General features: G+C 39.4%; 1 protein-coding gene across 5 annotated transcripts in view; it reads left to right on the top strand.

Annotated features, from left to right (window-relative positions):
- Window positions 1-23,770, top strand: part of rad52 (RAD52 homolog, DNA repair protein) — a 36,247-nt gene that overhangs the window by 6,205 nt on the left and 6,272 nt on the right. For all 5 annotated transcript variants that reach the window (XM_069903532.1, XM_069903531.1, XM_069903530.1 and 2 more), the window contains 7 exons: window positions 952-1,053; window positions 10,123-10,216; window positions 10,530-10,597; window positions 10,746-10,864; window positions 11,533-11,608; window positions 16,113-16,309; window positions 19,146-19,286. In XM_069903532.1, the coding sequence (XP_069759633.1) occupies window positions 952-1,053; window positions 10,123-10,216; window positions 10,530-10,597; window positions 10,746-10,864; window positions 11,533-11,608; window positions 16,113-16,309; window positions 19,146-19,286 (797 nt within the window). The remainder of the gene's footprint in view (window positions 1-951; window positions 1,054-10,122; window positions 10,217-10,529; window positions 10,598-10,745; window positions 10,865-11,532; window positions 11,609-16,112; window positions 16,310-19,145; window positions 19,287-23,770) is intronic.

Here is a 23,770-nt window from a genome sequence, read left to right as displayed (position 1 = left end):
ATTGACAGGCTCAAACCTGCCCATGTTGAGAAAACTGCCCCTATTCAACAGCCAGCAGTTTAATGTAGAGGTTGACCTCCCAAAAAACTACCAGATGATGGTGCCTATTCTGGTGGGGGGGGGGGGTGAGGTTGGAGGTGGTATGTAGTGGTGCTATAAATAGACTACGTCTCCCAGAAGTCTAGCGAGCCGGCACGGGACATCACGACGTGGCACGTGTGGGCTCACTGTTTTAAAAGAATGCACATGTGACTTGAGTAAATGAGTTCTGATTTATCTGCAATTGTGTGTGTCATTATTTCGTATTCATCAGCCACCACTGCGTTTTTACTGGATGCAATCAAATTGCACATGTATTTTCCCATGCTCATTTATAAATTGTGCCTGTTTTTATTCCCGCTACAAGTTTCCCACGCTCTTCTATTAATTGTTGTTTGTTAATAAAAGTAAGATTTGATAGCAAATCCTCGTGTCGAGACTTGTCTCTCACAAACCTGATGCTTTCTTAACACAACAATGACTAGTGGAGGGACTGACAGCGTTACTGTCGACATTATTCACCACTATTGCCCTAATTTCAACCTCTGATATAAGACCAGGGTCTATTTTTGAGCCATTTTTTTTTGGGGGGGGGGGGGGAAAGTGGGCCTAACATGCTGTCAAATACGATATGTTCTACGAGGCACTAGATGCCAACGCTGTTGAGTTACAGATCCCACCTCTTTTGCTTGTGGAATGTCGGCGTGTGTGGTGTAAAAGAGACACACTGACCTAGAAAAATGCAATTTTTGAATGTTTCAGTGTAAATGACCAAAGCCGGCTAAATGGCAGGTTTCCTTACGGAAATATCGTGGAATTTGTTTTTTTTTAATTGTTTCTTACAAATAACATGGAATGCATAAAGCATGTGAACTGTATCAAATTAATTTCATCAATTTTTTTTCATTATAGTATCATTATACAGCTGAGGAATATCAGGCAATCCAAAGTGCATTGCAGAGGCGCTTGGGCCCGGAATACATTAGTCAACGTCCAGCAGGTGGAGGGCAAAAGGTAAAAACTGTTATTACTTCATGAAATAAAAGTGTGCTTAAGTTTAAAAAATAAATAAATAATCTTCTAGTGAAAGAGAATTTTTCTCATCCATTTTCCTCTGATTTTTGCCATGTATTTACTGTCCCTTCTGATATTTTCTTTGGTCCTGAACAGTCATTGCTCTGCAGAAGAATCTGTTTCGTGAATTCCAAGCTTCCTAGATGAGTATGTTCTCGGCTCAAATGAGAATTATCTTGCAGGATCTGCTGCTGGGAAACCACCATAAATTGGTGGAACAACAACTTGGGTACAAGACCATTTAGTTTTAGTGATAGAGAAAGGGAATAAACAACATAAAATGGAACTGCTAAGTTGGAAGAGGGACTTCAATGAAATAATAGGGATTTAGAAAAAATAGAATAGAATCAAATACAAAATGGAAAGATTAGATTTTTGTGAATCACAGGCAAAAAGGAAGGGACAGAGGAACCAAAGAAGGGTTTTTTGAAAAGGGTCGAGAGCATGATGAGGACAAATTCATCCAAGTCAAGTAAAGGAAAATTCTGGAAGAGGCAAGGCATGGCAACCAATGCAAATATTCTGCATATATTTAAATAATAAAATGGTAATAAGAAAGGATGGAATTTAATAAAGACAAAAAATGATGTGCTTCATAACATATCACGTCTAGAAAATGTAACGAGTAGTTTGTGTGATGTTTGGCAAGACAGAAGGTGTAAGCAAAATAGTGGTCAAAGTAAAGTGTGAAAATTGATGTACTGCAAAGATTGGCAATTGTTAAGGTAGCTAAGGATACAGGTTGGGATGACTTGCATTGGAAGTTGCTTCGGGAAAATGGTGGAGCAGGCTTACCATGATCTTCTAAAGTTCCTTCAATATGGAGTAGCATAAAGAGTATTGAAAAGTGGTAAGTTGAAGAAAGGATAAAGAAGCTTTTGAAGAATAAAACATGAAAATCTGGAGACACAGTGGTGGAAGTAAAAACACAATGTTGGAGAAACTTAGCAGTTCAGTGTTCTTTGTATAGCAAAGGTAAAAACCAACATTTCGGGATTGAGTCCATCAAGGAATAGAAAGCTGTTGCCAGGCATCTAAACAAAAGAGTGGGGGTGAGGCATGGTCGCAAAGGCAGGAGGTAATAGGTAGAAAAGGGAGGGGTGGGGACAGCAGCAAGTAAGAGGAAGGGAGGGGACAGCAGCAAGCAAGGGGAGGAGGAATGGCTAGGTGAATAGAGAGGGAAGGGGTGGGGGGGCGGGGTGAGAAAAGAGCAGGTTAGCAGAAACCAGAAAAGTCGATGTTAATGCCATCTGGCTGGAGAGTGCCAAGACAGAAAATCAGGTGTTCTTCCTCCAATTTGCAGGTGGTCTTGGTGAGATAGTATACAAGGCCATGTGAATATGGGAGTGTGACACAGAACTGAAATGGTTGGCTACTGGGAGGTTTCTGTTACTGTGGCAGATGGAGCGAAGGTGCTCAGTGAAGTGATCTCCCAATCTGCTTCCAGAATCTCCGATGTAGAGAATGCCACAAAGGGAGCACTGGATTCAGTAAATCAGTCCTGTGAATACACATGAAGTGTTGCTTCACTTGAAAGGTCTGTTTGGGTCCCCGGACTGTGATGGGGGAGGAGGTGTGAATGCAAGTGTTGCACCTCCTGTGGTCACAGAGGAAGGTGCCGGGGTTTTTTTTTGGGGGGGGGAGAGGGAAGAGGGAGATAGGTAGGAATTGGTGGGGAGAGATGAATGCATAAGGGAGTCATGGAGGGAGCAGTCCCTATGGAAGGCAGAAAGGAAGCTTTTGATAACTACAGTTAAACCCTGTAATCTGACAAAAAAAAATCAAGGAAATAAAAAAATTTAAAGTAAATAAGTATATAAAATTTTAAATAAAAGTTTAACATTGTAAAAGTAAATGTTCACTGAAGCAACACCTACCTTTGAAGATGGGAGCAAATATTCAACCAGCAGAGTGCCTTGGTTGTGCTTTGCTTGTAACAGCTGTTTGAATAAAGTTGTGTTTGAATAAAATAGTGTTGGTTAGGATGAAGATTTGGTTGATGCCACTCACTGCTAGGGTGACTCAAAGTGTTTCCTTATCCCTGCTTAGTAAGATCTTTATTAGTATATTAAGAAGGCATTCAATATGTAAACTTTGGGGAGGGGGGCTAATTATGATGGCAGCAGGTTTAGCGTAGCAGTTAGCTCAACACTGTTACGGAACCAGCAACTAGGGTTCGAATTTAAATTTTGTTAGTTACAGGAATTATGTGATTAAAGTGAACTTTACATAATTAAGGACTTCAATATCGATTTTTTTTTTTCAAATTACTTTACATTTTGCACTGTCTTTTTAAACTGTTTATTCTTAATTCTGGTGTATTAGTTAGACATTGTAAAAGTGAGTCTCAAGCAATCGGAAAATTCGGATATCTGGCATCAACTAATCCCCATAGGTACCGGATACGAGGGGTTTTAGTGTAACTGATTTGTAAGTTTAAGTTAGTGATAGGTGAGGTTTTTAAAAAAAAACAATCAGGAAAAAATATAACAAGGATTTGGAGAGATTCAAGCTAATTCAGGAGAACCAGCACAGATTTGTAAAGGTCAGATTGTGTTTAACCAATGTAATTTTTTTTGGTAACAGAAGGTGGAGTGAATGTTGCCTATTTGCATTTTAAGAGTTTCTCCAAATTTCATATAAAAGACTGGTTATCAAAATTGAAGCTGGTGGACTAAAAGGGCTAGTCACAACTTGGCAAACAAAAATCAGTTTAAGGAAAGAAAATGACAAGTCTGCTTCACCTTCACGCACTCAAATTGTGTTCCTGACAGCAAGTTGAGTGCTGTTGTTCAAGTCAAGTTAATTTGTCATCCGATTGTACCAGAACAACCTGATGAATTAGTGTCCAAAAGGTGTAGAACAGTGCAAATCACACATAACACACAAATGATAAATACACACAGTACAAATGAACATATATTAAAATAAATATTATTAATAAATAAGAGTGTCATGGGGAGTTGTTTTAGCAGACTCACTGCCTGAGGGAAGAAGTTGTTTCTCAACCTGGTGGCTCTGATGCTTTTGCATCGTTTTCCCAACAGTAGTTGCTGGGAAGATGCTGTGGGTGGGGTAGTAGGGTCCTCCCTGATTTTGACAGCCCTCTTTAAACAATGATCACTGTAAATCATATCAATTCTTAGATCCCAGTGATCCTCTCTGCCACTTTTATGGTCCTGTGGATTATCTTCTGATCTGATGCTCAGTACCACAGAGTTACATTGTCGGCCAGGACGGTCTCGATAGAGCTCCTGTAGAAAGTTGACAGAATGGTGCCCATCTCTTCCTTCTCAGGAAGTGCAGTTGCTGTTGCACCTTCCAGACAAGTGAGGAGATGTGTGCCTAACAAGTGTTTTTTTTTTGTGGACTCCAAGGAACTTGGTGCTCTCCACTACCGAGCTATTAATGTATCATGGAGGGCGGTCATCACTAATCCTTCTCTCCACAATCAACTACTTTGATTTTCTACATTGAAACTCAGATTATTTTTCTCGTACCATTTCACGAGATTTTCTACTTGTACTCTGTGTTTTGACTCATCGTAGTTGCTAATGAAGCCAACTACTGACATGTCATCTGCAAACTGTTGAAGCTGGATCAGGCAATGCAGTTGAGGATCAGTACTCTGAACAGGAGTGGGCTGAGCACCAGTGCTCAGCCTGATGGTGCTTGATCTTCTGCTGCCAACCTGGACAGACTGCGCTATTTCAATTAGGAAATCCAGTTACAGAGAGGCATGTTATGTCCAAGTGAGGACAGCTTCTCCACTGGCCTCTAGGGTATGATTGCATTAAATGCTGAGTTGGTACGAGAACAGCGACCTAGCATGAAGTGTCATTCTCCAGATGGGTCGGGATGGAGTGGAGGGACAAGGCTTCAGGAGTGATCCAATTCTTCAATCTACATATTTGATTCCAAGCAATTTTGATTCTGGAACTCAATGTACTGGTGCTAATAAATCTGATCACAGCCAAGGCAAATTATTCTTTAAAAGATTTGTTTATATTTGACAGCTAAAGCAGGCTTGAATCCTTTCTGATTCAGATCAGACTTGACAATTTCTCTGTGCATATTCATGACTTCAGGGCAAAAGTTTTCCACAAGTCTTAACTTGTTGCTCTTGGTAATAAAGACTTCCTCTGATGAGTCTCTTGAATTATATAATTCTTTATTTGATAATAATGAAACCAGATTAATTACTGATTGCAGGCAGTGTTCCAAAGTTGGTTTAGGAACTCCCTTTAAAGCACTTCCAAGAGAAAATCAGCTGATTTTCTGTATCTTTTAGCTCAAGATGCATATATTTTGGTGTCTGCTTCTGCTCTCCAAATTAACCATCTTTCTAAGCTAATTTCAAATTGTTGGCAGACAGTTCAGAACAATGAGCTTCTCATTTGTCAACATGCTCTTTAACAGTGTTCAAGTCTTCCTCCACAGATCCCAAGCATTCATCAATTGCTGATATCGTCCGTGAAACCTTTTCAAATGCAGATTTAATTTCCCGTTGTCCCTCTTACTTTTTCAGTTGTTTCCTGTGCATGATTGTTCAGAAATGGAATCTGTAGACGGAGTGGCTGTTTCTTCCTCCTTTATACCTTTTTTTTTTGCAGCTTTTGTAACCATTTTGAAATAATCACCAATATTGATTAATGAAGGGGAAAAATATAAAGCACTTAGGTTGATGTTTTAAAGTTGCACGAATGGAAAAGTTTTTTTAAAAAAACAGGACACCTCGCGACTGCTGCTAATTCCCTATAGGAGCCAGCCAGAAGTTCCTTAATCATCCTTTTTCTGACAATTTCTTTATAATCGCTACTTTACTCCTGTAAAAGGTAGTAGACTCAGCTCAGTACATCCTAGTCAAAATTCTCCCAACAATATCTACATAGAATTTTGCTGTTGGCGAGCAGCATCAACACCATCCAAGGCATGCTGTTCTCGCTGCTGCCATCAAGAATGAGGTTCAGGTGTCACAGGTCTTGTACCATCAGGTTCAGGAATAGTGGCTACCCCTCAACTACAGACTCTTGAACAATAGACTTATTCACAGACTCATTTAAGGAATTATTTAACTTGGTATATTTATACCAATGTCTGCATTTGCAGTCAGTTTATAGTTCTTTTAAGGACGGAATACAATTACTTGTAAAGAGATTACTATACCAGGAGATTAAGGATCTCAGTTTTATGTGATGTTGTATATGTACTCTGACAATAAATTTGAACTTTGACTTTGAGTTTGTATCTAATTTTCCCTGAAATTTTTTTTGCATTAATGATTAATATTTTTAATTTTAACTTTGCTCCTATAGCCTCTGATTTCTTGACAGATAATTTTAATTGCACAGCTTTTGGTGTTGGTTCTCCAGGTTGCTTACCAGTCTTAACTTCCTGCTTTGTTCCATTTGGCACTTTCCCTTTAGTTCCTGGAATGCAAATACTTACAATAAGTAATTAGATCCCTCTGTAACTATAAATCTATGTTAATATATGCTCTGAAATTGATCTGAAATTCTGTTTCTTTACCCACTGATGTGATCTGACCTGCTGAGTATTCTAGCATTTTCTGTTTCTACTCAATATGTCAGTGCAGGTTAGATTGTTTTAATTGGAATTTCTGTGAAAATGCACATTTGGATGTGAAAAGTTCTGTGTTCCTTGGCAATATGCGGTTTACCTTCAGTAGTCACACAATGCAGCTCACAAAGAATACCTGCCCATTAAACTACCATAAGTGTATTTATGTGCTGACACCTGCTGAAATTGATCCATTGGAGGCTTTGGAAGGGTAGGAAGCCTGGATCGTGCTACATAGCCTTTGACATTTATTCCTTAGTAGAATAATTGTAAAAGCAGAGCATCATCTAATCAAGGTGGAGATAAAAATATGGCTACTAAAAATTCAGATCCTGTGGTGATATTTTTTTTAATACTCTCTGATCCTGGGAAAAATGTGGAAAGAAATTCCATGAATTGTTAAGGTTGGAGCTTTGAGCCTATAAGTTAGTTCTCAAATGTGTCCTCCAAACAAAGACCATATCTCTAGGCCCTTGCGTCAGGAGACTTGCCTTCTTGAATACGCTGTGGCCAGCTCCAAGGTGCTGACTGCAATTCCTCATGGGGAAGGATAATCAGTGGAGCGCTGTGCTCCGCTGCCCCACATGAATCTACAGCCGCTGCAAGTAGCTGGTTAGGGGCGGGCTGATGACGCCGTCAACTGCGACCCATCTTCCCATTCACCCCTCTCCCTCCATGACCCCCTCAGGGCAGCGGGGGACCAGTGGGCGGGAGTCGTGATGGCAGGGGTAGTCGGCAGTAGCCATCAGGATAAGGTCAGTTGGCTGGGGCCAGCGGGAGCCGTCAGGGCAGGGGCGGCAGGCAGTGGGGATGGCCGGTGGCGGCTATCAGGCAGTGGAAGTCGTTGGAGCGGCCGGTGCAGACTGTGACAGTCTCACCGGGCTACTTCGGCCTTCGGGGCTGCTCTCTGCAGCTCAAAACATAGCAGAGCTGTCTTCCCTTCCCATAACCCCCCCCCATGCAGCTGGAACTGCTCTGGGAAACACATAGCAGTTCTTGCTGCGTGAGGGATTATGGTAGGGAAGACGGCCATTGCTTTGTCATGTATTTATGATGGGTGGTGCTACGGCACCAGTCACCTAGCCTCAATTGGCTCTGGAGGGCACTACGAGATGCCGCTTGACATGAATGCGGCATAGGAGCAGCTTTTTAGGGCTGCTCCATGAAAGGTAAGTTTTATGTTTTCCCTCCATGCTTGTAGCTATCCTCCAGGTGGAGGCCTGGCATGAAAGGGCTTTTTGAAACCGGCAGCTGCATTTATCTATCTCATGGCTTGCTTCTCTTTAAGGGCAGTTCCTCAGGATTGAAGATGACTTGCTTCCACTCTGGTTTTATGGTTTTTGAGATTGAAACCTTAACTCTTGCATATAAACTCTATTTTAATGTGACACCAATATTGGACTCCTTACTGCCTCGAGTATTCTTTACAACTCAAACACCCACATCATGCCGTCACAACAACTGAACTATGGAAATCATATCTATATTGCTCTTTGATATTAACTCCCCTCCCTTCTCCCCTTTTGTTTTGCAAAAGAGGGCAGCCCACAACTTGCCTATGCCAAAATTAAAATTTATTTTTCGGTGTACATACATGACATTACATTGTTACCCTGAGAGATTTTTTTTCCTACAAGCTAGGCAGAACTTGGTAGTGTTTAAAAACACTATACTCAAGAAAAGATAACCGTTTTTTTTAAATATGCACAAAATAAATATTCAATATGAAATAATATGCAAGGTAAAAGTCCATAAATGAGCCTCTGATTGAGTCTGGAAGGGCAGTAACTTTTTCTGAACCTAGGGTTTGAGTCTTGTGGCACCAATACCTCTTCCCTTATGGCAGCAGCAAGAACAACATATCCTGGGTGGTGTGGATTCTTCATGAATGCTGCTGCACTCAGATACCAGTATTCTGGGTAGATGCTCTCGATGGTGGGGAGAGTTTTGCCTGTGATGTACTGGGCAGTGTCCACTACCACTTGCAGGACTCTCTGCTCAGAGGTATTGGTGCCATTATTATGTTTTCTCATTTTTACCTAAAAAGCACTGAAATTCAATTGGAGACACACAAGAGACTGCAGATATTGAAATCTGTTTTGAAATATAGTTTGTTAGAAGATCTCAAATGGTTAAGCAGAATCAATAGAAAAAAATGGTTGACATTTAGGAGGGGAACCCATCATCAAGATGTGATTTATTGTGTAGAGAAAACATGGCTTCTGTATTGAGGATGGACGTGTACAGAGAGTACATGATAAACATAAGACAATGCGGTCCAGAGAATTGAAAGCTGTTGAATCTGTGGAGGGTATGGGAGGAATTCTGGATGTAGGTGAGAAGGGGCAGGACAAGGAGAAAGAAGGTGGAGTTAAGTTATCAAGAGAAAAGTTTGGAGGGACAAGAAAGCAGGCAAAAACAGTGGGACTGCCTGAACAATTCTGTTTGTGATCTTGGACAAAAGATTATTGTGAAATACAATTGTGTGACACAGTACTTAAAAACATAAAATCCAGTACTTAGACATTTTCGTTTCTTACCAATTTATCGATATCCTTCACTGTTTATTCTCAACTATTTGAGATATTTTAGAATATATTTGGCTTTGGAAATTATAGCAGAAAAATCAAACTTGAAAGTCATGATTAACCACCATTATCCTCCAGTAAATCTTCAACTCAACTACTGTCCATTTCTGTTCCATACTTGAGAAAGAGTCTTTAGGGTTTGGAGAAATCATGGAAAATATTTATCAGATTGATTCCAGGGTATGACGTGCTTCTCAATTATGGGGAGGTTTTGGAAAAATACGCCATATTCTCCTCTGAGCAAAAGGTCATGGAAGTCCCAATATTTAAACAGACAGAAGGTTTGATAGGAAAAGATGGGAGAAACTCTTTTTTTGCCCACTAGTAAAAAATGATGATGAATTTAAAATAGAAGGTCAACGAATGAGAGAGGAATAGAAAAAGAAATTGCATAGATGATTTTAAAGGTCCAAAACAAAATGCCTGAAAGGATATTACAAACTTACAGAAATGTATTGAACATGTCTTTGAAGTCTAGTGTCGAGAAGAAAAAATATCAAATTATCAAATGTGGATTAATTTGCCTCTGACTCTTGTTGCCTTTCTTGGTGCAAGAAATTCATTTTTCTACATCCTGTCTTGAATACATTTGTTTTTATTTTATCCCTGTCCACCACCACCACTTTACTTTTGCCCATGTCCTTTGAACAAATTACCCCTTTTCTCAGTGGTACAACAGAAAACTGCCCAAGCATCCTTGTCTGCCAAAGCAAACTAAACCGCTTGGGATTCTGGTTTTCTTTTTGATTCCCTCATTTGTGTGATCTTTCTCACTTTGAAACAAATGATGTAAATATTTTAAGTGCCATTAATTCATTTACTATACTTGGTCCATTATTAGGTCTGCTACATCGAGGGTCACAGGGTCGTCAACCTAGCTAATGAACTCTTTGGATACAATGGATGGTCTCATTCCATCACACAACAAAATGTTGGTAAGATAAGTTTCGTTGTGGCTCTTGCCAAATTAGATATTTTGGAGCCAGTGCATTATTGATATGAGTTTGTTCATTATGAACAACTTGTTCATAATGGAATGGGTTATTTTCCAGTAGTTATAGAATAGATTATCAAGCTAAAGTTCTAATATAATTTTTTGAGTTTGTGAGGTCCAGCTTCACCAGGTAATGTAGTATCTAGTAAACATTTTGTTCATTGTTACCTAACTATTTCAACCAAGCAGCTGGTTTTATAGGTGTAACTACACCTGTTTTGGAATTAACTTAGTTACTTGGTTTCTTTTTGCAGATTTTGTGGATCTCATTAATGGAAAATTTTATGTGGGCGTTAGTGCATTTGTAAAGGTCCAACTCAAGGTACAAATGGTTTTTGTTAAAATGCTGGTGACTGTGATACAACAGAAGGAAATTAACAACTTTGTAATCATTTTAGTTTTATTTATATTGGGTTTAATACTGTAAAGTTGTATGCATTTTAATAGGTTGATGCTTTTTTGACAATCAGGATGGAAGTTTCCATGAAGATATTGGTTATGGAGTGAGTGAGGGACTGAAATCCAAGGCAATGTCTCTGGAGAAGGCCAGGAAGGAAGCAGTTACTGATGGACTGAAGCGATCTCTAAAGTATTGAACAATTATTTCTCTAATTGTGTACCAAAATTGAAAGAATCCACTCAGTTAATACTTTGCGTTACCTTTAAAGTAAAAGCCATTGTTGCTCATGAAATTGAGGACCTTTAGTGTTGTATTGCCTAGTATAACCCAGGTTCAAATCTAGAGAAGACAAAAAAAAAATTTAAAATGTGGGTAAACAACTTCAGAGTAAGTAGATCTTGATCAATCATTGATAAATCATGATTTAATAAAATTAGATCTCTTTGCTTTTCCTTTTGAAAATTGGATTAAAGGCCCAAATGTTAACTAGAATATTTGATTAATAACAAACCATTATAACTTTAGAAATTATGAAATCTTCAATGATCAAATATTGAATCTGGAATGGGGCAAGTATGAGAGGGGGATGGATCTTCAACATTTAACGTTTAACATTAAAGTATTGTAATTTCTGAACACAGTGCCTCTACTTGGAGTTCATTGGCACCTGACCTGGGTTAGTTTAGTGAACTCTTTTGTTGACAGACTGAATAATGGACAACAGTGTAATGAATGAACTGATAATCATTTGGAAAACTTGCACAGCCATCCAATGGAAAATTAGTTCTTTTTCTTTCTATTAGTCCAGTTGGGAGAGTAACTCAGAATCCTCACATTATTCAAGTTTTTCATTTCAGATCCTTTGGCAACGCATTGGGTAATTGTATTTTGGATAAAGAGTATCTGCGAATGGTTAATAAATTACCCCGACAGGTGAGGATTTATTTGGAACAGCTGTTTTGAGAATTGCTGTGTGAAAGTAACACTTATGATGGGGGTGAAGCCACAAATGGGCTAGAACTGACCACCACTGAATTTGCCTATACTGTATTTGTTGCTGACGTACATATCAACTCAGACTTTCCACTCTTGGATCCAGTAGTGTGAAGCATCTGCCCAAAGCATTCCAGGTTCAAAACGCGGCAAAATATAGCGCTGTCATGTTTCTATGGTAAATAAACGAGGATAGAACAAGAGCTGTCTTTTTTGTTTGAAAAGTTATTGAAGCTGACAAATTTGTGAATTATTAAATTTGATTGTTTAAAAGTACATAAAAATTCTAGTTCTCTTAATTTAACAAAAAGATTAAACTGGTAACTGCATTAAAACACATTTAATCCAAAACATGTTGATTTCCATATACCTCACAATCACTTGTCTCCATTTATCTCACCTTGCACACCTTCAGTGGGCAGATTCCCCAGCTAAACTGCAAGGGAATTGCAACAAGTTCATAGTCCATTGTTGGACTCCAAAGTAAAAAAAATATGTAGTCACCAGAAAACCTGACAAACAAGAATGGAGTTTCAAGACATGAATGTTAAAAGCTATTTTCAATAACCTCCTCAAGACTATGCTGGCGCACTGAAGATAATGCTAAATTCTGAAATTACTGGAAGTACCAGCTGTGGGAAGACTAACTCCCTTCCCTCACTCTCCCTGCATTTTACGAAGCTGCTTTTATCTCTTTCCCTGTCTTGTTGAAGGGTCTTCAACCTGCAACATAACTGTTTCTCTTCTAACGTATGCTGCTCAACCCCCTTTCATATTCGTTTAACATTTCCAGCATCTGCAGTTATTTCATTTTGATTTTCACTTGGTGGTAAATTCCCTTGGCTACAAGAAGGTTCCTGAGTTGTGAGATTTTCCATGTCATTTATTGTTGGACTTTTATTTGTGAAGAACAGTGTTGTACAGTGGGGGAAAGTTTGGTTAATCTTTGTTTTGTGGTCTTGAATACAAGCTCTCATGCTTCTGAGAGCTGGTTTCTAGTTGCAATTAAGTGTTATCTCCATACTATGGCTGCTGTGTTTCAACTGTTTTCAAAAGTCATGTAGATTACTTATCTTCAGTAAGCATCCAGATGAAGTATAAGATGTAGCAACTGAAGTGAGAAGGGGGTGACGAAGTCAGTTTTGAGTTCAAATTCATTGAGAGGCCATATGAACTGAGTACCTCATGAAGTAAATACAAGAACTATGTTGTAATGTTTGCACAAAAATAAACCCTTTTAATTGATGGTCAAAGTGAAGTTATTATCTTGGAGGACCTTTGCTGGACCTAACGTACTAGTTTCATTATGAAGAAAACACATCAATGCCTCAACTTTCTCAGGAGTTTGCGGGTTTGATTATGACATCAAAAAACTTGGGCAAACCTCTGCAGATGTGTAGTGGAAAATGTGCTGACTAGCGATATCACGGCCTGGTAATGGATGCACCAATACCTTTTGAGATTGGAGTCTTGCAAAAGGTACTGTTCCTGGCCCAGTACATCACAGGCAAAGCTCTCCCCATCATTGAGAAAATCTACATGAAATGCTGTCATTGGAGACCACTATCAAGGATCAAGGATCCGCATCACCCAGGAAATGCTCTGTTCTTGCAGTTTCCATTAGGAAAGGGGTAATCGATGCTATGAACTGTATCACCAGGTTCAGGAACAGTTGCTACTCCTCCACCATCAAAATCTTAAACAACAGACTCAATCAGAGACTATTTTAAAGACTCAAACTTTGCTCATTATTTATTTATTTTCTGTACTGCACCATTAATTTGCATTTCCTTGTCTACATTTCCCTCTTTTGCAAGCATATCTCGAGTGCAGCTTTTTTTTGCACAAATTCTGCCTGGCCTGCAGTAAAAAGTATCTCGGGGTTGGATGTGATGTGTGTCCTCTGACAATAAATTTGAACTTTGAAAAGGATAAGTATATACCTTGGCACTACTTCTTGCATTTCAGTTGAAGTGGTTGTGCCGTCATGATATATCCATTGTCTCTCCAAATAAACCAATTTTTTACCTCAAGAAGAAAGCTGATGATTTCCATATGACTGACAGTAGTTAACACCGCCAGATCTGTCTCCGTTATGCAGAGATTTATCCTTCACTTGGTGAAGTGCCAATTAAAATCAAGACCTTGTGGAGAAAGTTATAAAACTTGGTGGGAAGAAACAGTCACAAGATCCCAACTTCATTTTCCTTATCTGGAGGGAAAAGAACATTATGGTGATATAGGAGATATCATAATCATTCAAGCAAAAAAAAAACAAAAGCATATGATACCAGCAGACAACTCAAGAGTATTACTCCTTCCAATGTTTTATTTTTCTGTCCAAGTACAGGTACTTGAGAAACAATTGCCCTGAATATCAATGGTCCATTTGTGAATTACAGGAAGTGCATGCAAGTTATTAAAGGCTGTTGATCTGTATAAAAGTGCGCAGAATCCTGTCTACTAATCCATAGTTGGGTATCTTGACAAGAATCATCAGAAAGGAATCACAGCTGTGATTCTTGAGTGATTTATAAAAAAAAAAAATAACCATCATACCTTGATGAAGGCCTCGAGCCCTAAACTTTGTTTATGTACGGTATCTATCTTTGCTATATAAAGTACACCGGTAGTCATGGTGGGGAGCTGGCTGATGGAGGACCTCAGTTTTCTTCAGGCTGACTTCCAGGCCAAACACTTTGGCAGTTTCCGCAAAGCAGGACGTCAAGCGCTGAAGAGCTGGCTCTGAATGGGCAACTAAAGCGGCATCGTCTGCAAAGAGTAGTTCACGGACAAGTTTCTCTTGTGTCTTGGTGTGAGCTTGCAGGCGCCTCAGATTGAAGAGACTGCAATCCGTGCGGTACCGGATGTAAACAGCGTCTTCATTGTTGGGGTCTTTCATGGCTTGGTTCAGCATCATGCTGAAGAAGATTGAAAAGAGGGTTGGTGCGAGAACACAGCCTTGCTTCACGCCATTGTTAATGGAGAAGGGTTCAGAGAGCTCATTGCTGTATCTGACCCGACCTTGTTGGTTTTCGTGCAGTTGGATAATCATGTTGAGGAACTTTGGGGGACATCCGATGCGCTCTAGTATTTGCCAAAGCCCTTTCCTGCTCACGGTGTCGAAGGCTTTGGTGAGGTCAACAAAGGTGATGTAGAGTCCTTTGTTTTGTTCTCTGCACTTTTCTTGAAGTTGTCTGAGGGCAAAGACCATGTCAGTAGTTCCTCTGTTTGCGCGAAAGCCGCACTGTGATTCTGGCACACAAAACTCAAAACGGTCAACCAGTTTACCTATCTCGGCTGCACCATTTCATCAGATGCAAGGATCAACAATGAGATAGACAACAGACTCGCCAAGGCAAATAGCGCCTTTGGAAGACTACACAAAAGAGTCTGGAAAAACAACCAACTGAAAAACCTCACAAAGATAAGCGTATACAGAGCCGTTGTCATACCCACACTCCTGTTCGGCTCCAAATCATGGGTCCTCTACCGGCATCACCTACGGCTCCTAGAACGCTTCCACCAGCGTTGTCTCCGCTCCATCCTCAACATCCATTGGAGCGCTTTCATCCCTAACGTCGAAGTACTCGAGATGGCAGAGGTCGACAGCATCGAGTCCACGCTGCTGAAGATCCAGCTGCGCTGGATGGGTCACGTCTCCAGAATGGAGGACCATCGCCTTCCCAAGATCGTGTTATATGGCGAGCTCTCCACTGGCCACCGTGACAGAGGTGCACCAAAGAAAAGGTACAAGGACTGCCTAAAGAAATCTCTTGGTGCCTGCCACATTGACCACCGCCAGTGGGCTGATATCGCCTCAAACCGTGCATCTTGGCGCCTCACAGTTTGGCGGGCAGCAACCTCCTTTGAAGAAGACCGCAGAGCCCACCTCACTGACAAAAGGCAAAGGAGGAAAAACCCAACACCCAACCCCAACCAACCAATTTTCCCCTGCAGCCGCTGCAACCGTGTCTGCCTGTCCCGCATCGGACTTGTCAGCCACAAACGAGCCTGCAGCTGACGTGGACTTTTACCCCCTCCATAAATCTTCGTCCGCGAAGCCAAGCCAAAGATAAAGTACACAGTTTGACCTGCTGAGTTTCTCCAACATTGTGCTTTTTCTTCAACCATGGTGTTTTATTTCTTGAATAATCTGCTCCTTTGATTTCAATTATCAGAACATTGATCACAACGTTGAATTTTCTCGGCCGGCTGTGCGGGAATTTAGTTGAACATTTAAAGACTTTGACTATTTTTGATTTCAAGCATCTGCAACTTTTGAATTTCTATCAATCTAAAATGTGGTCTTCCAGCTTTGATGTCAAATAAGAGTAAATATTCTACATCTTGGAAATAATTACTATTTAATAGGCAATAGATCAGAATCATTTACCTATAGCATAAATTTTGAACTTTGTTTTTTTTAATTTCCCTTCTTTAGCAAACAGATTTTCAGTTGGATGATGCTAAAAGGAAGGATGATGAACCTATAGTCCAGAAAGCCAGGTACAGCAGCTTGCTACAGGCTCAGCCCCAGCCTCTGCCGGCTCCTGCATCACGTCCTCCCAATGAAGGTGTTAAAGAGGAAGTTGCAGACAGGAAAGTTGATGTGGAAAGAGGAAATTGTCGCCTTTCCTGGTTGGTATTTCAGGCACTTAAATTTGGCATTAAGGCACTTAATTATCTGAAGAAAAATTGCCATATTTGCACTTGACATCCTAAAGTCATTCATGAGTCATTTCTGATGGTGGGCCAGTTACAATCCAGAGATCATTGTCTGTGGAAGCTTTGAAATCAACTCAAAGTGATCATCAAGAATTTATTTATTTTTCAAATATTTTTATTGATTTTAATAAAGAACATACAAACAAAAAAAGTAGAATTCAATAAGATGATATGGACAGTTACATAAACTAAATAAGACATTCTGTATAACGCTAACATAAATTGTAAATCATATCCATAATTCCTGTTCTAAATAGGATACACTTAAGAAAAAAAAAACTCAAATAATGCAAAAGAAGGAAAATGGTAAAGGAGAAAAACTCCAACCCCTTGCTTAACTGTGTTGCCAGATGCTATATATGATTGGAATTAAAAGAAAAATGGTTTTAAAAAATTAATATAAAGAACGTGGAAAAGATACAAGTCAAAAAATGTAATTATGTTGGAGTAAAATTATAAAGTAAGATGGTCATGAATGGCCCCCTATAACTTCTGGAATCTTGTATCTGAATTATTAATTGAATAACAAATATTTTCCATGTTCAAACAGGACATGATGTCACACAACCACTGATCACGAGTAGGCGGGGCAACATCCTTCCATTTAAGTAAAATCGCACACCTCACAAAAAGAGAGGCAAAAGAAATAGCGCGACTCTGAACCAGAGATAAAGAAGGATCATTCTCTCCTGTTGTACTGAAGAGGACACTAAAGGATTCGGTGTTAAATCTATATTGAAAATTTTTGAAGTATGGAAAACCTCTCTCCAGTATTTTTCTAGACCAGGACAAGTCCAGAACATATAAATTAATGACACTTATCTGTTCTCACACCTGCTACACCAGGGAGTCCTATCAGAATAAAAGTGAGACCACTTAGCCTTGGATAAATGTGCTCTATGTACCACTTTGAATTGTAATTGATAATGAAGACCTATTAACCAACTTAAGAATTGTGTCCCAATCTACATCCGATTGTAGTCAAATTTATATCTTGTACCTAAGCATTTTTGATTTTATCTAATGAAGTCTGAATTAAACATAACAATTTCTCATAAATAATGGAAATTAAACCTTCACAAGAAGGCATTAAGCTTTAAAAAACCATCTACAAAATTTGATTCAGGATCTCTCAGAAAATTAGAAACTTGTGATTCATGAAAATACTGAACTTGTGAATATCTTAAAAAAAAAAGAGATTCAGGCAAGTTAAATTTAGCAGTAATTTGTTCAAATGATGCAAAATATCCATCAATGAACAAATCCTTAAAGGTTCAAATACCCTCTCTATACCATCACATGTAAAGAGGGTTGAAAAAAGTGATTGGATACAATAGGATTTGAGAGAGAAAAATTATAAAATGTAGAATGTTTTAAAATTGTGCCCAAATTCTCATAGAATATTTAACATTTGGATTATCTATTAACTTAGTTGAGAATGGAAGTGAAGAGCCATGAAGCACTGAATTAGAAAAATTTGGAGGGGGGTTCAGCTCCATTGATATCCATAATGGGCGGTCAGAATGATTGTGAAAGGACCAAAATGTAAGATTTTGTATATTGCCTTCCCAATAGTAGAATATAAAGTTCTGTAGGTCCATTCTACCAAATTTCTTAGATCTCTGAAGAAGAACTTTATTAAGTGGGGCTACAGCCTTCAGGTTAGAAAAACAGGTGGTATTAAATAGGGAGAAAAGTTCCTCCATGTTGAGATGGGGAGGGAGCACCTCCATAGTGGTAGTTCATGGGGCTGCTATAAGGGCCTCTGAGAACCTATTTGCGGTCTGTGAGTTAATGTAGCGGGAGTTGCGTAAAGTAAGACTAGATTTGTTTGGGGAGTGAGGCAGGGCTAGGTCGAAAGTAACTACAGTATGGTCCGACACACTGGTATTAACTGATTGATAAATTGATAATTTAATTGATAAATCGGAAGACAGGACTAGGTCAAAAGTACGTTCAGCTTATGAGTGCATCCTGTTGGAAACAATTCCAAGTTAAAAGACACAACTAGGTTCATGAATTCGCTTACAAGAGGCTTGGTTGGACAACACAATTGGATATTGAAATCACTGAAAATCAGAACTCCATTGAAATTGGGCATGGTGCTTGAAAGGAAGTCTGAGTGATAAAATCCTTATGTATTTTTTGTGGGCAATATATCAGAACGATTAAAAAGGGGTTAACAGTGGCCCCTTTAATTAGTTGGACCTCGAAGGAGGAAAAATAACCAAAATTCAATAAACAACATCTGTATTGCTTTTTGAACACAACAGCGAAACCCTCCACCCTGTCCAGAGTCTGGGCGTACTAAACGTCACAGTTTTGCAGGCAAAGCTCATGCAATGGAGCAATTTTGCCAGTGTTTAACCAGGTTTCTGTCAATAGTAGGAAGTTCAAACCTTGAGTGTGAAGAAGTCTTTAAGGATAAACGTCCTGTTTGATAAGGATCTGGCATTGACCAGAGGCATTTTAGTTGGGATGATCTTGTGATCTGACAATGGAACTAATTTTAAAGAACGGAGGTTTTGGAAGATACTCCATCTCACTTCACCAATGGCCTAGTGGGGTGGTGATTTAGCGTCAGTGTTTGTCATTTGGTTTATCAGTCAGAGAAAGATGTACCTGGTCTCGGGAGCATTGAGGGATGAAGTAGTGAGTTTGGCTGAGTCCCCCAGTTGTCGTGCTGGATAGACACACAGGTAAATATTTTTAACTTAACTGAGATGCCTACATGTTTTCTGTTTCCTAGCTTCAGTGTTGAGGGACGGAGTAACGTGGTTGCGGGTGATCAGGTTCAGTCTGGTCCGGAAGCAAATAGACGTTCAGATCGTGTCTCATTTGGTAGTGAACAGTCAAGCACAGTGGGTCAGTCTCTTCAGGCTGCAAGCAGGTGAGTAAACAACCTCCAGTTCCACCGGGTGGCGAACAGGCAGTGAGTGGGCTGATTGGACAGATCCGACTTCAGCTCTGTTGGGCTCTGGCAGGATGAAGCGGCAGCACTCGGCCTTAACCTTAGCAAGTCTCGAGTGATCAGGCCTGCTGGATCCGCTCATTCCAGGTTACAAAGGGTCGAGCGGACAGGTCTGACTCCTTCAGGCCTCCAGTGGACCGTTCGAGTGAGCTCCACCTTGGTAATGATCTTTGGAATTATGTACCCTGGAGGGTACATAGGTCAATTGTTTCTAAACATAGAGGATTTGAGGATTATGAAGATAATTCCAGAAAATACTTCAGAGATAGAAGATCATCCATGATCTTGATGTCTGGGCTGGCTCAAAGAGCCTGAAGACCTATACATCCTATTTCTTGTTCTTATTGCACTCATTTATAAAGAAACTATCCCTGCATGGTTTATTGCCACAACAGAAATCCAAATGGAATTGCTGAATGTGATAAATGAGCATCAAACCATAAGGTTTATAAATAGTAAATATGTTTACTTGAAGAAAACTGCATATTTACCAGAGATATACTTCTAATATATTTAGATAATCATACTTTTCACTGCTGTCATTTATTCTGTAATTGGGAAATTCAAACCAATTTAAAATGAGCTTGAGAATAGTAAATATGATTTGATCTTTCATTGGATGCCAGAAGAATTTGGAAAGCCTCCTAACCATTGCATTAAACAAACATTTCTTATCCAGGAAATCAGTAAATATAAGACTGTAAGATCTTGTAAAGAAAAAAAGTGAATAGCAAAGTTAAATGTAGGTCTTTTAAAGATGATGACAAAATTAGGAATTAAGAAATGACTGAGCCATTAAACTATTATATTTTCATGGCGGAAGGCACCATAAATGTAGCAGAATGGAGGGATGCCCGTGGTCTAATTACACTAAGAAACTTAAATTCATTAGTATCATTAAAGAGAAAGTGGCAGGGCCTAAATGCCATAACTTGTTACAAAACCAAATCCAGTAAAGTAGCAGATGGCAAAGCTTCTCTCCCAGAGGAACTCCACGATGCCTACAACAGTAACAGTAAAGAACCTCCCCTTTGCTACCCCACATCCCCTGATGGTCCCATCCTGTCCATATGTGAGGATGATGTGCATACTGCCATCAGGAGAGTGAATCCGAGTAAAGCATCCAACCCAGATGGAGTACCTGGCCAACTTACCAACGTATTCATGGGTATCTTCAATATCTCACTCCGCAGGGCATGATACGCCAATCATACCAGTGCGCAAGAAGAGTGTAGATACTTGCCTTAATGACTATCGACATTGAATAGTGATGAAGCGTTTTGAAAGGCTGGTGATAAAGTATATCCACTCTTGTCTGAGCAGTGACATGGATCCATTCCAGTTTGCCGATCATAGTAACAGGTCTATGATGGATGCCATCTCACTGGCTCTACACAAAGCCCTGGAACACCTGGGCAGCAAAGATGCATACATCAGGTTGCTCTTTGTTGACTACAGTTCGGCATTTAACACCATCTTTCCCTCAAAACTGATCAGCAAACTCCAAGACCTGGACTGAACACCTCACTGTGTAAATGAATCATGGATTTTCTCACCTCCATCAGTATCATAGCACCACAAGGCTATGTTCTACCTCACTTTACACCTATAGCTGCGTGGCTTGGTATGAGAATAACATCAACAAATTTGCTGACGATACTACAGTAGTGGGCTGTATAAAGGAAGGAGATGAGTCAGTATATAGGATGGTGGTGAATGGTGCACCAACAACAAAATTGCACTCAATGTCACCAAAACTAAGGAACTGATTGTTGACTTTAGGAAGGGAAACCACAGGTTTACAATCCAGTGATCATTGGCGATCAGAAGTAGTTCTTGGGTGTCTCTATTGGAGGATCTTTCCTGGGCCCAACTCATCAACAGCATCGTGAAGAAAGCACGTCAGCGCCTCTACTTCCTTAGGAGTTTGCAGAGGTTTAGAATGGCACCAGAAACCATGGCAAATTTCTACAGAGGTGTGATGGAAAGTGTGCTGACTGGCTGAATCACAGTCTGGTATGGAAACAATAATACCCCCGAGTGTAAAGCCCTCCAAAATGTAGTGGATACTACAAGGGGCATTTAATAAGCCAATATCTTGTAAAAATCAGTTTAGAGGTAATTTTAAAAAAAAATTTAGCAGCACAAGGAAAATGGCCTTTATTGCTCATGAAACACATGCAGCTCAATTAAACTTAATTAATCTACAAACCCTTGCTTTCTGGAGGGTTGGAGTAATCTGGAGCACATTAAGGTCAGCAGAGGCAAAACCCCACTATTGAGTGTTGGAGAGCAGCAGCAATCATCAAAGACCCTCCACCCAGCTACCCACATGCTCTGTTCTCGCTGCTCCCAACAGGAAAGAGGTCTAGGTGCCACAAGACTCACTCAGCAGGTTCAGGAACAGCTGTTACCCCTCCAACATCAAACTCCTCAATCAGACCCCCATTTAGGGACTCTTATTTGTGCACTTTATTGATTTTCTCTCTGTACTGCAGTCAGTTTGTTTATAGTTCTGTGTGTGTTTGCATGTTTTGTGCTTTGTACAGTTTATTTTTTTGCACTACCAATTGGTGCCTGGCCCACAGGAAAAAGGAATCTCAGGGTTGTATGTAATATCATGTAAGTACTCTGTCAATAAATCTGAAGTCTGGACAAATATGAGACACAAACCTGGTCAGCTGCACCGATGGTTCTAAATGAGAATGTGAATATATTAGTGATAATCTTCCGAAATATCTTCAATTCTACAGCAGTTCCTTGATAATCAATTTGATCTTGTGAAGAAAAGGGAGGTTTTCCAGGAAAAGTCTGACATTTGTTGTACAAGCCACAAAGGAAATTGGATAGTTTATAAGAGGGAAAATCTTGTGTTTTTGATAATGTAACCAGCAAGATAGAAAATAGGTGGATGCAATATTTCTGGATTTGCAAGGGGCATTTAATAAGCCAATATCTTGTAAAAATCAGTTTAGAGGTAATTTTAAAAAAAAAATTTAGTAGCACAAGATAAATGGCCTTTATTGCTCATGAAACACTTGCAGCTCAATTAAACTTAATTAATCTACAAACCCTTGATTTCTGGAGGGTTGGAGTAATCTGGAGCACATGGAGGAAATCAACACAGGTCTCAGCAAGAACGCACAAAATTCTTGCAGTCAGCGCCAGATTTGAACCCCTGTTTTTGATGCTCTAATAGCCCTATGGTAACCATGCTCCCCATAGATAGAAAAATGTAAAAACTGGAAATGCTTAGCAGGTCGCACAAGAACAGTCATTTGTGGGAAAACATTAGTATGTCCTGGACTTCCAACTTCCATTGATTTAAATGGAAAGACAGCTTACAGCATATTCAAGTTTTTTTTTGTTTATTCCATCAAGCCAAGATTATAAAAATTGTACTGATGAAGTTGAAAGGCAAAGAAAGGCAGTGGGGAAAAAAAAATTAGATTAAAATCAATTAAAACTTCTTTTGGAAATAGGTCTAACGTGCAAAAAAGAGAATAAAAAGGAAAAGTTGGGTCCTGTCAAAAAACAATATTAACCTGTGATTATGATATGAATGTAATTATAAATTATTACTGTAGATCCCTGGGACAAAATTGAGTTATCAATATCAGAAAGATAAATCTGAGCCAATAGGCCATTTAACCCTTTAATCTTGCTCCCCAATTCAATACAATTATGATTGATCATCGATTTCAATACCATACTCCTCACATCAATTGTTCTCTTTGGTTTCTAGATTTCTATCTCACTTTATCTCTGCAATCCTCTGGAAACAAATTCTAAATTTGCCACGCTGAGTTGAGGAATTTCTCATCGTCACTGCCTATCTCTTACCTTGGAATCTGAGTGCCTAGTTCTAGACTACTACATCCAAGGGAAACCACTTCCTCTTCATCAGTCTGCCTAGCCATGTCACAATTTTGTACATTTTACTCTCATTTATCTAAATCAGAGTACACATCTCGTCTGCCACCTTAGGAATTGCAATTATGAACTTTTTTATATTAATTATATCATTCCTTGGGTAAAGATAGCAAAATGGGATACAATAGGAGCATTGCTGTTAAGGTAGAAAAATGTAATACTAGATCTGTCAAAAATAGCAAGAAAAACTAATGGGTCCAATATCTTTAAAAGTGGGATGCAGCCTAGTTCTGTTCAGAGAAGCAAGGGAGAAAAACGAATGACTTTATCCATCAATTTCACCTTTTGTTTAACAGGGATACTGTTATAGTAGCATCATTGATTTTAAAAGGGAGAGAGATACAATTATCGATCAATTAATGGTAGTGGCAATATTATTGAAATAAATTCTGAGGGCCTGAAGAAATCAGAGGCCCAGATTATTCATGGATTGGAGAAGAAATTGCATTCACAAATTGAATCTGAATCTG

The sequence above is a fragment of the Narcine bancroftii genome, chromosome 11, assembly GCF_036971445.1.
Source record: "Narcine bancroftii isolate sNarBan1 chromosome 11, sNarBan1.hap1, whole genome shotgun sequence".
Lineage (NCBI taxonomy): Eukaryota > Metazoa > Chordata > Chondrichthyes > Torpediniformes > Narcinidae > Narcine > Narcine bancroftii.
This window is presented reverse-complemented; position numbering and strand designations above follow the sequence as displayed.